General features: G+C 68.8%; 1 protein-coding gene across 2 annotated transcripts; it reads right to left on the reverse strand.

The window, feature by feature from the left end:
• Nucleotides 1-1163: 1163 nt before the first annotated feature.
• Nucleotides 1164-15021, reverse strand: VASP (vasodilator stimulated phosphoprotein). Of its 2 annotated transcripts, none has more exons than XM_065571687.1 (13): nt 14772-15021; nt 8081-8252; nt 7065-7233; nt 6755-6818; nt 6182-6225; nt 5496-5752; nt 5134-5252; nt 4762-4822; nt 4439-4487; nt 4068-4113; nt 3054-3129; nt 2439-2496; nt 1164-2144 (listed from the first exon to the last, which is right to left on the reverse strand). In XM_065571687.1, exons 1-13 carry the CDS (start codon nt 14774-14776, stop codon nt 2107-2109), a joined length of 1158 nt encoding a protein of 385 aa, XP_065427759.1. In that variant the 5' UTR covers nt 14777-15021; the 3' UTR covers nt 1164-2106. The 2 variants fall into 2 exon arrangements, with proteins under 2 accessions (XP_065427759.1, XP_023969700.2); XM_024113932.3 differs by having other exon boundaries at nt 4439-4490; nt 14772-15020.
• Nucleotides 15022-15458: the final 437 nt, after the last annotated feature.

The raw sequence follows: 15458 nt of genomic DNA on the forward strand, positions 1-15458 counted from the left end.
AGGGCAGGTTGGCAGAGGGCAGGGGTGGGGGTGGGCAGGCGGGGGCCAGCCTGGCTGGGGCCAAGCAGGGCAGGTTGGCAGAGGTGGGCGGGCTGGGGTGGGGCAGGCCTGGCCAGGGCCAGGTTAGCAGTGGGGAGGACAGGCCTGCCCAGGGAGAGGTTGGCAGGGGGCTGGTGAGGGCAGCTACCAAAATGGCATCACAACTGCAATTTGCCCAGCAATGGATCCCAATAAGGGCCCTGCGCCCCCTCCCCAGCGGCAGATGGATTCCCCCAGCCCCAAGTCGGGCCGGGCCTCAGCCTGCCTGCAGGTGGCTCGGGGGAACTCCCACAATGGCCCAGCTTGTGTCCCTAGCAAAGCCCCAGGAGAGGGGGGGCCCTGCACCCCAACACCCCCACCTGGAGCCAGGCCAGCCCACTCCCCGCCCTTCCCCCCAGCCCCAGTTAGTTCTGCCCTTCCTAGTAGTTAATGAGAAGGCCACGAAGTGACAAGGCATTTGGCTTCCCCTGTCTCTGGGGAAGAGGGGGCAGGACCCTTCCCCAGAGCTTTGCCCAGGCCACAACTGGCCTCCCCCGCCACCTGCCCCACATGGTGCTGGGGGGGTTCCAGGCAGAGCGGGGATCCCCCTATGGCTGTTACAACCCCCATGGCTTCCTCTCCGCACCCCACCCCCCCGAAGATGGGAGGTTTGCCCAGATCTATTTCCCACCAGCCCAGAGCACCTGGAATTTATTATAGTCCCGGCCTTTGTGGCCTCCTCGCCAGGGACAGAGCCTGACACCCACCCCCCCCATGCACCCCAGCCACACCCCTCCCCCACTGCCCCCCTCCCTCTCTCCCCGCTGGGGTGAGCGGGGCTCCAGGGCAGGCACCTGGCATGGGCAGGCTCTGGGAGGCCACAGGAGTCCCCCTTGGGCCTGCTGCCAGCCCGGGGGGGATGGGTACAGTGGGCAGAGGACACTGAGGGGCATAGGGGGGGTCCAGCCCTGGCACAGGCTGGCAGGGAGGGGTTGATGCAGCCCCGCAAGGCACAAACTGTCTGAGTAGAGCCTTGTGACCCTGAACCCCCCCTCCCCACTCTAACCCCCCAGCCCCCACTCCCCTCCCCAAGCCAGGGATAGAACCCAGGCATCCTGCCCCGCAAGGAGACAGAGGGAGGCGGGTAACTTACAAAAAGAAAAGGTTTATTCCAGAACTGGGTACCAAGGGTCCGTGCCCAGTGCCAGGCGGGGGCCTGGTACCAGGCAACGTGGGGGGGGGGGGGAGCGGCGGGGGAAGAAAGAGTCTCACCCTGGTACCGGGCACAAATGCCCCAGAAATCAGTAAAAAACCAACAACCCAAAAAAATAAAGTGAACATTAACAGCCGCATAGAAAAGAGCTGAGAGCCTGCCCCTCCCCCGCCGGGGGGCGGGTAAAGGCTCCACCCCCCCCCCAGGACAGTTCCGGTCACTGCCCAGCTGGGGGCCCCCACCCCCTCAGGTACAAGATAAAAAAACTCCCCCCCTTGTGTAAAAATCTATAAAACAAGCTGAACCCAGCAGAGCCGGGGTCCAGGAAGCAGTGAGTGGACGCAGGGCGGGGCTGGGGGGATCCCCGGGGGGGTGTACAGCTGGGGGGATCCCTGGGGGGCCCTGGCCCTCCAATTCAGGGCAGGGTAGGGGTGTTGCAGGGAATCTCTCCGTCATGCCAGGCCCCCAGGGGGAGGCAGCTCTGCGGCTGCCCCTGGGGGGCAGGAATGACACCGACTCCTCCAGGAGACCCCCCAGCCCTGCTCTCCGGGGGGAGGGGCCCTTTGGTAGGCAGCAGCCTGCAGGGGGCGCTATTGCTCTGCTCCCGCCCCCGGGGTAAGGCACAGCCTGGGAGCTCCCGGGGCAGCCCCAGGGGGATGGGGGGGGGGGGGGTCTCCAGGAATTTGGGCCACCCCCTGGAATTGCACAGTGGGGCTGGCGCCCCGGTAACCACCGGCCGGAGGAGGGGGTGCATGGGGGAGGGGCTTCAAGTGTGAGGGGGAGGGGTGCGTGTCAAAGACGATAAACCCGCATGCGGCACAGGCGCCTCGGGAGCCCCGGGACCCCCGGCCGGACGGGATGGGGGGGTAGGGGGGCTAGGGCGAGCCCCGCTTCCGCAGTTCCAGCACGAACGCTGCAGAGAGAGAGAGAGAGAGAGAGAGGGGAGGGGGTGAGTGCCGGGCCAGGAGCCAGATGGGGAGAGGTGCCGCGCCAGGCCAGGCCGCCCCACGGCCACCGGGAAGCAGCCAGGGGGCTCCGAGCTGAACCAGCCCGTGGGTGGAAGCGGCTCTCGCTCAGGGGCTGGGGCTTCTGTGTGGGGCTGGGGGCACGCACAGAGAACGCCCCCCCCCCGACCCCTCATGCCACGCCCCCCTTCCCCCACAGAGCGGGCAGGAACCAAGCTCAGTGACTCCCACAGGTCGCTCACCCTCGATGATCTCCTCCTTCAGTTTCTGCAGCTCCCGGCGCACCTCCTCCAGCAGCTCCTGGGGGAGGGTGCAGTGTTAGGGGGTGCGGCCCACCCTGCACCCCCTCGTGGACAGCCCTTCCCCCACCACCACCCCTGCCTGCAGCCCTGCCTCTTTCCCCCGGCACCCCCACATGTGCATCCCCCCCTACACAGCCCCACCTACCTCCCCTAGCACCCCCCTCCCATGCACAGCCCTGCCCCCCCCCCCACCGCCCCATGTGCAGCCCCATTCCCCCAGCACTCCACCCCCACTCCCCTGGACACCCCCGCCCCCCAAGCAGAGCCACTCCCGCACCCCCGGCACCCTTCTCTTCCCCCCAGCGATCCCCCATACAAAGCCCGGCAACAGCCCCCTGCATCCCTCCCCTCATCACTGGGCACCTGCACAGCCCCTCCCCCACTCCCACGCCATGCAAACCCCGCCTCCAGCACCACCACCCCCCGCACCGGCCCAATCCAGAACCCCACCGCCACGCTCAGGGTCATGGGGTCCTGCTCCAGTCACCGAGCAGAGAGTCCCAGGTTTGGGTCACCCCAGGGTTGGGCTCCCTGGCTCCTCCCCCACCCTGGTACCTGTTTGATCCGCTCCAGGTCAGACTCATCTGTGCTGGGCGGGGGCTCCGTGCTGCTGGGGGCAGTTGATTTCATCCTGGGGGGGAGGGGCAGGAGTTAGGGGTGAGAAGCCCCCAGAAGCTCTATGTCCCTCTTTGGCAGGGATCCCACCCCCGTCCGAGAGCTTGCCACTGAGCGGGCGCCACAGCTTGGGGTGACACACAGCCAGCATTAGGTTCCAGAGTTAACAGGCAGCCCACTTATGGGAGGGGCATCAGGATTTCTGGGTTCTTTCCCCACCTGTGCTACTGTGCTCTTTGGCAAGTCCCTTCCAAGCCTGGTGCCTCAGTTTCCCCATGGGGAATGGGGGGCGGAGGGGAGATATTCACGGTAGGACTGAGGTATCACTCCGTGGCTAAGGGCCCAGCAGGGGGAGGAGATATTCAGAAGGATCAGGGGAAGCCAAGCCAGGCCATGTGGCTCTGGTTGCTGCCCAGCGGGTACCGTGCCAGGGAGTCACAGCCCTACCCAGCTCTGCGCCCTTGGGCTCTGCATCGACCCTGCCCCCAGCAGCGCATGTGCCACACCCCAGCCAGCTCCACAGGCTGGAGCCTCAGGGACAACTCTGGGCCCTGGCACCACTGCCCAGCAGGAAACCCCCTGGCCATAGGGTCCCCATCCCCCCACACTTCCCTCCAGGGGCCCCTCTGCATCCAGCACTAGGGCTGTCCCTGCTCCGCCAGCCCCCGTGTCCAGGGTACCCCCCTTCTCCTCCCTTGGAGCCAGGCCTAGTGCCCCCCCACCCCTCAGTCTGCCCAGTATCTGCCCCATGGCCTCGGTGCCCCGACCCATGCCCGGGCACTACCCCGAGAGGCTGGTGCTACTCTGTGCGGGGCTGGGAGAGTCGCTGCTCTCCTGGGTCTCACTATGCCCGGGGGGGGGGGGGGGGAAGAGAGGCATTCAGACGCCCGGCCCCTCCTGGCTCCAGCCACGCTGACCCCCACCCTCGCCATGGTCCGGCCCGGCAGCACCCACCTGGGCAGAGTGGAGCTGTTCTTCTCCCAGGGCCTCCGCACCGAGTCTGCCAAGAGAGGGGAGAAATGGGCGCCTGGCGCTTTAACTGGGGAGGTCCATGGGGAGAGGAATTTGGGGAAGGGAGGGTCTCAGACACCCAGCCCCCCACCCCAGCAGAGAGTCCAAGGTGTGAACCCCCCATGCGTGGGCCCCCCACACGCAGGGCCCCGTGCCCCTGGCCAGTGCCAGGGCAGCATGATGCCCAGGCAAGGGGCTGCCCGCCCCCGCCCCCCTCTTCATTCAGCTCCCAGCATGCCCTGCTCCACCTGTCCTCCCCCTGGGCATGCTGGGAGCCAGGGGTCTCGGGGGCTGGCCGGGCCCCCCCAACTCACCGCTCGGCAGGCTCGGGGTCCTAGTACCTGAGGGTTCGGTGGCGTCTTGCTGCTGGGGGCAGAACGGGGGGAGGAGGGTGTCAGTGGGTCTTGCGGCCATGGGCGAGCCCCCCTTCCCCCCCCCAATGAGCCCCAGGGGATCTCCCTCCCCCCAAGAAGTGGGGCCAGCTCCCTCCTGAACTGCTGGGCAGATCCGGGACTCGGCACCGGCCCAGCCATGCCCCAGGGCTCAGCCCCCTCCCCAGGAACAGGAGATCCCTGCCCTGGCATGGCCGCGGGACAGGCCGGGCGGGGGGGGACGGGGGGACGGGGACAACACTCACGCTGGAAACGTCGTCATCTTTCTTTGGCCCAGGCTTCTCGCCCGGCAGCGTGGCTTTCCGCCTGCGGGGGGCGACGGGGAGAGCGGGGTTAGCGCCCGCCCCAAGAGTCACCCGCCCCCCCAGCCCTGCCAGGAGGCACAGATCCCACTCGGACAAGCGGGGCGACGCCCCAACCCCCTGGCAGGGCAGAGTCAGCATCGGGGACACATCTGGGATCTCCCCCCAGTTCCCCCCACACTTCCCCATGCCCCAGCCCCACACCCACAGGGCAGCTCCCCTTTCCCCCCCGGCACAGAGCCCCCAGCCCCCCACAGCAGAGACCCCTGCGCCCCCCCCCCGACACGGAGACCCAGCACTCCCTCCCCTGCTCACCGTCTGGCCAGCATGGCGCTCATCTCCTCCATCAGGCCCCCGCCCCCCCCACCACGACTGGCCTCGTTCTTTGGGGCTGTCCCAGCGCTGCCCCCCGCCGGCCCAGCGCCATCCTCCTGCTGCCGGGGGGGCAGGAAACAGAGTCATTATCAGGCCCAGTGCCGCAATCCCCCCTCCCCCCCAGTTCTAGCTCTGCTCGGTGTCTTGGCCCCCCCGCCCCAGCCCCCTCTGGGCAGGCGACAGGCCAACCCAACTCCCAATGCCAGACCCAGCCTGGGCGGGGGCCACCTGACCCCTACCTTCTTCCCACTCCCCCCGCCCCTCCCCCAACTCCGCCTCCCCCTCCCTGCCCCCCCACCCACCTTGGCGATTTTCCTGAGTTTTGCGCTTGCGATGGCGGCTGCCAGGCCACTGGCCCCCCCGCCTCCGGCCCCAGGGCCCTGCGCAGCAGGCAGAGGGGGGGCGGGGGGCGGCCCCCCAGTCGCGGGCGGTGGCCCCCCAGTCGCGGGGGGCGGCCCCCCAGCAGCAGCGGGCAGGCCGGGTGGCGGAGGCGGCCCTGGAGGGGGGGGTGGTCCCGGGGGCGGCGGGGGGCCTCCCCCCGAAGGGGTCGCTGGAGCTCCTGCCACACAAGACCGAGGGGGGTTAGAGGGGGATGGGGGGTGGGGAAGAGGTCTGAGCAAATGCCACTGGGACCCTCTTAGCCAGGCAAGACCACCCTGGGGACTGGGGGCCCCACACAGCCCCCCCCTCCCCCGGCCAATGGATAGAACTAATCCCCACGACATCAATAATTTAATTCCTGAGCGGCCCCCCCCCCCCTTGCAGCAGCTGCCCCGGGGCCTGGGGCTGAGGCACCGGTGGGGAGACACCCCCCCCCCCCACACACACACACACAGGTACAGTCCTGTGGGGCTAGAGACACAGCTAGGGGGAAGGAGGGGGGGTCGTGTGCGAAAGACCAAGCCCGACTCCCAGTGCCTGCCCCCACCGCCCCCCCCCCGCGCCTGCCCCCTAACTCCCCCCCGCCTGCCCCCACGGCATTACCCACCTGCACTGGCCACCCGGCGCTCCTGTTCCTGCTCCAGCTGCTGCCTGGGAGACAAAGCGGGGTGAGAACGGGGGGGGGGGGGGGGGACACGACAAATACCCAGGGACCCCTCCCCAGGGTGTCTCCCCTCCCCATCACTCACCTACGCGGCGAGGCCTGGGGGGACCCCGGGTCCAGGATCCCCGACACCACGAACCCACACATGCTGGACAGCCGCTCGCCCCGCCAGCCGCAAGCCGATTAGGGGCTGAGCCGGTAGCACCCGCCCCAGCCGCTCCGGGGCTTAGCCAGGAGGGGGGGTCACTTCAGTAATCCCCTGGGGCACGGGCGTCAGCAACTGGGCAGCCCTCACCGAGGGGCCCAGGATGGGACGGGGCGGGAGCCATGTCCCCCCGTCCCCCCCCCACGGCCACCCTGACTCCCCTTCACCCCCCTAAGCCTCAGAGACCCTCCCTGGTAACAGCCCCTGCGACCCCCACCCCGCCAAGCCCACCGGGGGTCTGGGAACGGGGTGGGGGAACCCGGTGGGAGGGCACAGGTGTGTGTGTGTGGGGGGGGGGGGGGACACCATACCTTTTCTGTTGCTCTATCTCATCTGGGGAGGGGCCGTTCTGGGGGGGCCCGGACGGAGCCAAGCCTGCACCGGGACACACAATGGGGGTGTAGGTCAGCAACAGGTTCCACCCCGCAGCCTCGCCCCCCCCGAAGATCAGAGCGCCGGCTCCCCACTCCCGGCCACAGGTCCCACAGGGCGACCCGCCCTCCAGCCCCCCAAACCCTGGCACTGCCATGGGGCCAAGCCCCTGCGTCTCCAGCCTGAGCCCCCCCAAGCCGTGCCCAGCCCCCTGGGCGATGGGGGCGGGGCCGGGCGCCGCTCACTCACCCGCGTCCAGCCGGTCCAGGGCGAGCAGCATCCCGCTGGCGAACTGGCTGGCGTCCTCCTTGGTGCCGAAGTTGAGCCCCCAGACCTGGCGGGCGTCGCGCCACTGGTGGAAGTTGGGTGTGGCCTGGTTGTACTTCATCCCCTTCACGATCGCACAGTTAATGACCACCTGGGGGGGGGGGGGTCAGGTCAGCAGGGACCCATGGGATTCCAGTCCCCACCCACCCACCCCCAGACCATACCAAGGCCACGGGGTTGGGGGGAGGGGGTGAGACACCACCAAGAGCACCTGGCACCCCAGGGACCAGCCTGGGCATGGGGATGGCCCTGTTCAGGGGGCAGGAGGGGCTGGGGCCAGGCTGGTGCCATGGGGGGACAGGACGCCTGGCTTCTCACCCGAGCTCGGGGCAGAGCATCAAGGGTAAGATGATGGGGCAGGGCTGAGGACCCCTCCCCGCTTGGCGTGGAAGCCAGGAGGGGCTGTGGGGAGGGCTCAGCCCTGCCCGGACCACCAGCCCTGGCACCGGCTTTGCCGAGCACAGCACGGGGGGCTGGCAGTGCCCTCTGGCACCAGAGTGAAGCCTACAATTGCCATAGCAGGGGGCAGCAGAAGGTGTCCACCCCCCACCCAGTCCTCAGCCCTGCAAGGGGGGGGGGGGGGGGGGCTCCCCAGCTTGAGCCCCAAACCCACAGGTCGGGATCCAGGCCACATTTCCTAGGGGGGAGGCAGCCTGGGGGGCAGGACAGGCTTCAAACTCTGGGGAGGGGGCACTTGGGGGGGGGGGGGGGGGAGACTGGAACACTGGCCAGGAGAGCCAGCCCCCCCATGCACAGCTCTGCCTCACCCTAGGGGGATCCAGCCCCCCCCCCCCAGCCGGCCAGGGCCCCCACCAGGGCAGATCACAGGGGGTGCGGGGCCATCCTTTCCGACAGCCCCTCCCCTGTGGCGCAGCCTGAGCCCCTGTTCCCTGGCAGGTCCCAGGGCCCCCCCTCCCAGCCCAGCCCAGCCCCCACACCTGCTGGTCCGCCTGCATCTTGCGGCCCACCACGCGGAAGGTGTTGCTGCCCGGGCTGTGGTAGATCTGCACCCAGCTGACAGCCTGGGGGCCGCTCCCCGCCGCCACCCACTTCTTGTTGGCATCGTCGTACAGCATCACCGTGGCGCGGGTGGCGCAGACGACCGTCTCGCTGCGGAGGGAGAAGGGGGTGAACGTGGGGGGAGGAGCTCCTGCAGGCCCCTCCCCACGCCAAAGTGAACCAGCTGAGCCCCCCAAGCCCAGCCAGCGGCTCACCCTTTAGCACAGGGGAACCCTCAGTGCACTCCAGGCCCAGACACTCTGGGGGGCTCTGCACCCCAGGGGACAGGGCTCAGCCCACTGTACAGGGGAAACTGAGGCACAGGGAGGAGAATGGAATGGCAGAGTCAAGCACAGAACCCAGAAGTCCTGACTCTCACCCCCCCACACATTAACCCCTAGACCCCCCACAAAAAAAACCCAGCATCCTGGCTCTGTCCCCACAGCTCAGAGTTGGTGGGACCAGCCATAAAATCCCAGGAGCCTTCACAGCCCCAAACCCTAAAGTGTGTGTGTGGGGGGGGGGGGGGGGGGGAGCCAGCTGGAGGGTTGGGGGACCCCTCCCTGGGGAGGCTGGGAAATAGCCCCTCCTCCCCGCCGCTGTGGCTGCAGGTCCCACTCCCAGCCCAGGGTCCCGACTCAGGGTGGGGGCCCTTCGCTGAGGCTGGGCCCCCAGGGGATGTTTGGTTTGGGGGCTGACCCTAAGCCAACAAGAGGGCTATGCCCACAGCCCAGAGCAGGCGAGGGCCAACGTGTCCCTTTGCCTGCTGGGTCCTGGGGAAGGCAGCACAGATCACAGGTGCCAGTGGTGGGATCCCAAGGGGGAAGCGTCCCCACTCCGAGGAGACACCCCCTGCCCCCCACACACACTGCCTGGGGGGCAGAGAGACCATCCCTGAGGTCGCAACCTCAGAGCTCCTGGCCCCGAGCCAGGCTGCCCAATGAGGAGGGAATGTCCCAGCCCCGGGCCCAGGAGCCCCCCCAGAGTGCTGCCCCACCCCCACCCCACAGCGGTGCCCAGGGGAACTAGCGGCACCTCCACCTCCAGCCGTTCTGCTCTGCCAGGGCTTCCAGCCCCACACGCCCAGCCCCGCTGGGCACTGAGCACAGGGCAAGGGTCTCTGGCCAGGACATGCATCGCAGGGCAGCTCCCCACCCCCACATACACTGGTGTCCACGCAGAGCCCCCCTGCCCCTCCCCATCGCTGGTAGCACTCCAGCAGCCAGCAGGGGCCGAGAGCCGCCCGTAAGGGGGCCGCTGGCTGACCGGCCAGGAGGCACCAGCCGCTAGGGCGGGGGCTGGGGGTTTCCTCTGCAGGAAGATTACGCTGGGCACAAGCCACCGCACAGGAACCGAGTCACGCAAGGCCGGCTGCCCTGCACATGGGCCCTGCTGGCAGGGGGGCACCAACAGCCAGGGAAGGGGCCGCAGGGAGCAGCGGGGAGGGGGAGGAAGGGGGGGAAGCACCCAGCATCCTGCCTGGGGCCTGCCCAGCCAGCTCCAGCCCGTCCCACCTCCCCGGGCTCATCCATGACCCCGTCTCTGCCAGGGCAGGGGGCTGCAGGTCGGGAGTGAGGGGCACCAGCAGAGTGGGGGGCAGGGCAGGATTGTAGGGGGCTGCAGGTCAGGAGTGAGGGGCGTCGGCAGAATGGGGGGGGGCGGGGAGTGCAGGGGCCCGAGGGTCCGACGTGAGGGGCACCAGCAGAGTGGGGAGGGGCAGGGATTGCAGGGGGCTGCGGGTCGGGAGTGAGGGGTGTCGGCAGAGTGGGGGGCAGGGCGGGGATTGCAGGGGGCTGCGGGTTCGGGAGTGAGGGGCACCGGCAGAGTGGGGGGCAGGGCGCGGATTGCAGGGGGCTGCGGGTTCGGGAGTGAGGGGCACCGGCAGAGTGGGGGGCAGGGCGCGGATTGCAGGGGGCTGCGGGTCGGGAGTGAGGGGCACCGGCAGAGTGGGGGGCAGGGTGGGCATTGCAGGGGGCTGCGGGTCGGGAGTGAGGGGCACTGGCAGAGTGGGGGGCAGGGTGGGCATTGCAGGGGGCTGCGAGTCGGGAGTGAGGGACACCGGCAGAGTGGGGGCAGGGTGCGGATTGCAGGGGGCTGCGGGTCGGGAGTGAGGGGCACCGGCAGAGTGTGTGTGTGGGGGTGACACTAATTCACACCCTGAGTTGCTGATATTGGTGGCCCCTGAACACTCCCGCTGCCCCCCAGGACCTGGGGCACCTCCCCCCCCCCCCGTGTTCTCTGAGCCTGACGGGGGTACCTGGGACCCTGGCCTGTCTCCCACAGGAAGGCTGAGGGGAGACTCAGCCGTCCTGGGGACCCAGATCTGCCCCTCCCCCAATGAGCCCCAGGGTGCCCGACGGGCCGGCGGGGGGGGGGGGGGGGGGGAGACATGTCGCCAGCTCCCAGCCGCTCCCAGGCACCCGCGGGCCAAGCGGAAGCAGCTGCCACTCCCACAATCCAAACAGGGTGCGGCAGCCGCCCGGCCTGGCCCAGCTGCTGCGGGGGAGGGGAGGCCGTGCCCAGGCTGCTGCCTTCTCCCCCAGTGACACCCCAACACCGGGAGCCTGGCAGCACCCCGAGAGCCGCTGGGCCCCCCCCCCCCGGGGCTCCCTCCCCCCCCAGGACTTCCAGACACTCCCCTCCCCCGGCACTGCCCAGCCATGGGCGCCTCGCAGGCTGTCTGCCTGGTGGCAATTGACCAACAGGCCCTGACCACGAGCCACTTCCACCAGTCACGGCTCTTTCCCAACGGCTTGCGGGCATGGGAGGGGGAGGGGCTGGCAGCCGGGACTCCTGGGTTCTATCCCCCACTGGCTGTGTGACCTTGGGCTAGTCCTTGCCCCTCGGTGCCTCAGTTTCCCCCATGCCAAGAGGAGAACAGCAGTTGGGGTGGGGGGGGGGAGCACAAGGCCCATCTGCAGCAGGATCCTGTGGGGCACCCAGCTGCCCTGGGAGTGGTGGCAGCGGCTGGCAGGCAGCGGGTCCCGGCCAGCTGGCCCAGAGACTGAGGCAGGGCTGGCTGTGGGTCAGGGACCCGGCTCAGCCAATCCCCCCCGCCCACACCTCGTGCTTCCCTGCCTGCCTGACTCCCCACCACCAGCCCCCCCCCCCCCAGGCTTCCCTGCCTGACAGCCCCCACACCTGACACCCCCCCAGGCTTCCCTGCCTGACTCCCCCCCAGGCCCAGCCCGGGGGTTCCCTGCCAGACCTCCCCCAGGGTCCTCCCAGCATCTCCCCCAGCACCATGGAACAGCCAGCCTGTCCCTCCCCCCACGGGACAGCTCCCCAGCCAGAGGAGGAGGGGCACCAGCCCGGGAGGCAGCACCTGGGGAGGGCCGGACTCTGAAGCAGGAAGGGGGGGGAGCGGCTATCTGTGACCATATAAGGGCAGGTTTGAAGGACAGAGCCTGTTTGTCTCAGATGGGGGGGGGGGAGGAAGGGGGGATGGGAAACAGGCACACTCCCCACCCCCCACCCCCATCACCCTGTTTGGGGTGGTCAGGAACCCACCCACCACTAAAACAAACCAGAGGAAGGGCTGAGACCCCGCAGCCCCCAACCCATCCACCTCCATAACCACCCCCCCACCCCACCCAGCGGGCAACTGGTTACTGGTGGGGTGAGGGAGGGGGGCTGGGATCAGACCTGGCCTGACCTTCAGGGAGGCACCAAAGCTGGAGGGAGAGGCAGCTGCCTCTGGGGAGGAGCATGCCAACGTGCAGGAGTGAGTTTGGGGTGAAGCCAGGCCTGGGTCTTTTGGCTCCGACCATACCCAGAGTCCAGGGGCTTCGGCTTTGGCCAAGCTGGGGCCTGAGTTCAGGAGCCGCCCCCCCACCCCCATGGGACGGTCCCTGTTCCCCAGCCCCCACCCACTTCCTGGGTGAGACCCTGAGTCACTTCCTGCTCACTGTGGTACGGCAGGGGCGGGGGGGGGGGTGGGTGGGTTGGGGTTTCTCCACAGCCTGGCCGTGTGGGTCAGGGGACAGAGGGGACCCACTTGGACAGACCCTAGCTCTGGTGTAACAGACCCTCCCCAGCCCCACCCCCAGTGCCTGCGCTGAGGGCACCGTGGGGACAGCCCCCATCTGGGGTCCCGCTAACCTCCCCCAGTAGGGCTGGCTGTGTCCGCAGGCACTGGGGGTGGGGTGGGGAGGTTGAGCCCCCCACCCCCATTCACCCTTCGAATACCCCACGAGACCCTCCTGGCAGCACCTCCCGGCCCAGGCCAGACAGCAGCCGAGGGGTCCCCCCCACACTCCGTGGGGCAGGGACCCCAGCGCTTGGTCCAAGCAGCAGCTGCTCCTGAGAGCTGGGCAGCCAGATACCCGTGTCCCAAGTAAAGCCCAGGCAGGAGCAGACAGCCTAGCCTGGCCAGCCCCCCCCCCAGCACTGGCCACTGCAGCTGCTTCCAGAGCCAATATGAGCCCCCCCCCCCCCCGAATGCTCCCAGCAGCCTCTGCTCCCAGCACGCTGAGACAGGGGGGCCCAGAATGCACCGGGGTGGGGGTCGGGACTCCTGACGTTCATGAGCAGGGCCCCAGTGCACTGGGGCAGGGGAGCGGGGAGGAGAGGGGGGCTCGGCCCATTTGTGGGGACACAGCCCCAGGCCCTCCCAAGATCATCCCCCCCCCCCCCTTTGCTCTAACTCAGGAGCCAGCAGCCTGTCACCCATAGGCCAGCCCCAGGCCAGGGGGCCATTGACACCCCCCCCCCCCACACACACACACACACAGGGAAGGGAAAGCCAGGATGTGCTTGTGGCCGTTTCCTGCTGCTCTTTAGTAATACGCAGACGCTGCGGCTCCGGCCCCCTCCAAGCCAGACACCCCCCAGTCTGCCCCACGGCCCCCGCCCAGGGCAAAGCCACAGACGGAGCTGAAGCACCGGACCTGGGAAGATACCGATCTGCCCTCCCCCCCACCCCTCACTCCCGACCCGCAGCCCCCTGCCAGCCCAGCCCTGGGCTCCCCCCCTGCTCTGCCAGTGCCCCTCACTCCCAACGCTCCCCCAGCCCCTGACCCACAGCCCCCCCCCAGCTCTGCCAATGCCCCGACCCGCAAACCCCCCCCCCCTTGTCCAGCAGTTCCAAATGGCTCTAAGCCGAGTTGGGGACTCTGCCCTTTGCTCTCAGGGGGGTCAGGACCTGCCAATCTCATCAGCTGCTGTAGCCCAGGCCTGGGGGGGTCAAAGGGCAGCTCAGGAACGCCCCCTCCCGCACAACAGAGCAGGAATTTCAAGCACCAGAAGCATTTCTCTCCCCCCCCCCCCCGCTTTGGAATGTTTAGCACCAACAGCTGAGCCCAGCCCAGGAGTGAGGGTCACCACTCGGGCAGCCCCAACCCCCCCCTTGGCACAGACAGCTGGGGCACCCTCAACTACGGAGCACGGGAATGGGGGGGGACTTTCCTAGGACACCCCCCCCCAGCACAACTGTGAGCACTGCGGGGGGGGGAAGGGGGCTGTTCCTGCAGACAGGGATGGGGCTCCCCTGTTGCAGGATCTTCACCCACCCCGCCACCCTTAGCTAGAGTAGGGTAAGTTCCACCAGCTGGAGAAGCAGCCGTGCCCCCTCCCCACACACCTCCTGTCCCAGTCGCCTGCAGACAGTGGGGGGGGGGGCTGCACCCACAGCTAGTGTCACTCAACGACACTGCTACACTCCAACTGCGGGCAGGGGAGTGGGGTCTAGTGGGTGGGGGGGGTGCTGGGAGCCAGGACTCCTGGGTTCTGGGAGTGGGAGCAGGGGGGGGGGGAACGGGGATGATGGGAGCTAGGACTCCTGAGTTCTGTCCCTGGTTCTGGGAGGGGAGTAGGGTCTAGTGGTTGGAACAGGAGAGGGAGCAGCTGAGAGCCAGGACTCATCCCTGGTTCTGGGAGGGGAGTAGGGTCTAGTGGGTGGGGGGGGGTGCTGGGAGCCAGGACTCCTGAGTTCTGTCCCTGGTTCTGGGAAGGGAGTAGGGTCTAATGGTTGGAACAGGAGAGGGGGCAGCTGAGAGCCAGGACTCCTGGGTTCTATCCCCGGCTCTGCCAGTGGTTAACCATGACATCACAGCCCTGAGCAGATGATGTCATCCACTTCCACTCCAGGGCTGTGACATCAGAGACAAGTCAGCCCCTGCCCCACAGGATCTAGCTCAAACCCCCCAGCAGCAGGGGCCCTCTATGTCTCCTTGCCCAGCCGCGGGGGGGGGTAGGGGGGGGGAGAAACAGGCAGACGCTGCCCCAGCCAGGAGCGATCCTGGGGGCCTCTGTAGTTGCCCCCCCGAGACACGCTAGCTGCACAACACCGGCCCCGCCCCGGACGCCTGGGTTCTATGCTGCCCTTGGGCAAACCTCAGGGCTCCCAGCTACTGGGTGGGGGACCACGGGGATGGGCGCAGGGGAGCCAAGTCCCTGCCAGGAGCGGTGGGGGCTCGAGGCCCCACGGGAGGCGGCCCCCCCACCGCCCCCAACGGTGGGTGCGGGAGAAGGGGCACCGGAGTGATTCTCAGGGGACCCCTCCCCGATCTGGGGGCTCCGGGCTCCGCTTCCGGCCAGGGCCGCCTCCCCAGCGCCGGGCCCCCCAGACCTCCCCCGCCGGGCCCCCCAGACCGCGGACAAAGCGCCCCGGGCGCACGACCGGGCTCTCACCTCATGGTGCCGCTCGGAACCGGGCCGGGGCGCTCCGGGGCAGACGGGGGGCGCACGGGCCGGGCTCGGGGCGCTCACTCCCGGCCGCAGCGGAGGCGGGGGCCCATGGGCTGCCTGCGGCTCCCGCCTACCTGGACCCCTGGCTGCCCCGGCTCTGGGGGCGCATGGTCCCGGTCCCGGCTGCTGCGGGCTCCAACCCCCTGCTGCGCTCCGGCGGCTCCACAATGCACCGCTCGGCTCGGCCCGCCCCCAGCCACCGCCCTCTGCAAAGGGGAGGGGGGGGGTGGGAGCCAGGACTCCTGGGTTCTCTGCCCAGCTTAGCGCTGAGAGCGGGGACTGGGAGCCAGGACTCCTGGGTTCTCTGCCCAGCTTAGCGCTGGGAGCTAGGACTCCTGGGTTCTCTGCCCAACTCTAGGAGGGGAGCAATGCCTGGTGGCTTAGAGCAGGGGGCTGGGAGCCAGGACTCCTGGGTTCTCTGCCCAACTCTGGGAGGGGAGTGATGTCTGGTGGCTTAGAGCAGGGGGCTGGGAGCCAGGACTCCTGGGTCGTATTCCCAGCTATGCCTATTTTTAACTCAACATAAGACTGGCCACCCTGGGTCAGACCAATGGCCCCACTAGCCCAATGTCCTGTCTCTGAGAGTGGCCAGTGCCAGATTCTTTACAGGGAATTAATAGAACAGGGCAA

The sequence above is a fragment of the Chrysemys picta genome, chromosome 17 (genome assembly GCF_011386835.1).
Source record: "Chrysemys picta bellii isolate R12L10 chromosome 17, ASM1138683v2, whole genome shotgun sequence".
Classification (NCBI taxonomy): Eukaryota; Metazoa; Chordata; order Testudines; family Emydidae; genus Chrysemys; species Chrysemys picta.

What these genes read in the sequence shown, in the direction of transcription:
- VASP (XM_024113932.3), bottom strand. An exon ending in AACTCAGGAAAATCGCCAAG is followed by an intron (nt 5,253 to 5,495) that starts GTGGGTGGGGGG and finishes CCCCCCCGGCAG; the next exon opens with CAGGAGGATGGCGCTGGGCC. An exon ending in AAGATGACGACGTTTCCAGC is followed by an intron (nt 4,491 to 4,761) that starts GTGAGTGTTGTC and finishes TTCTGCCCCCAG; the next exon opens with CAGCAAGACGCCACCGAACC.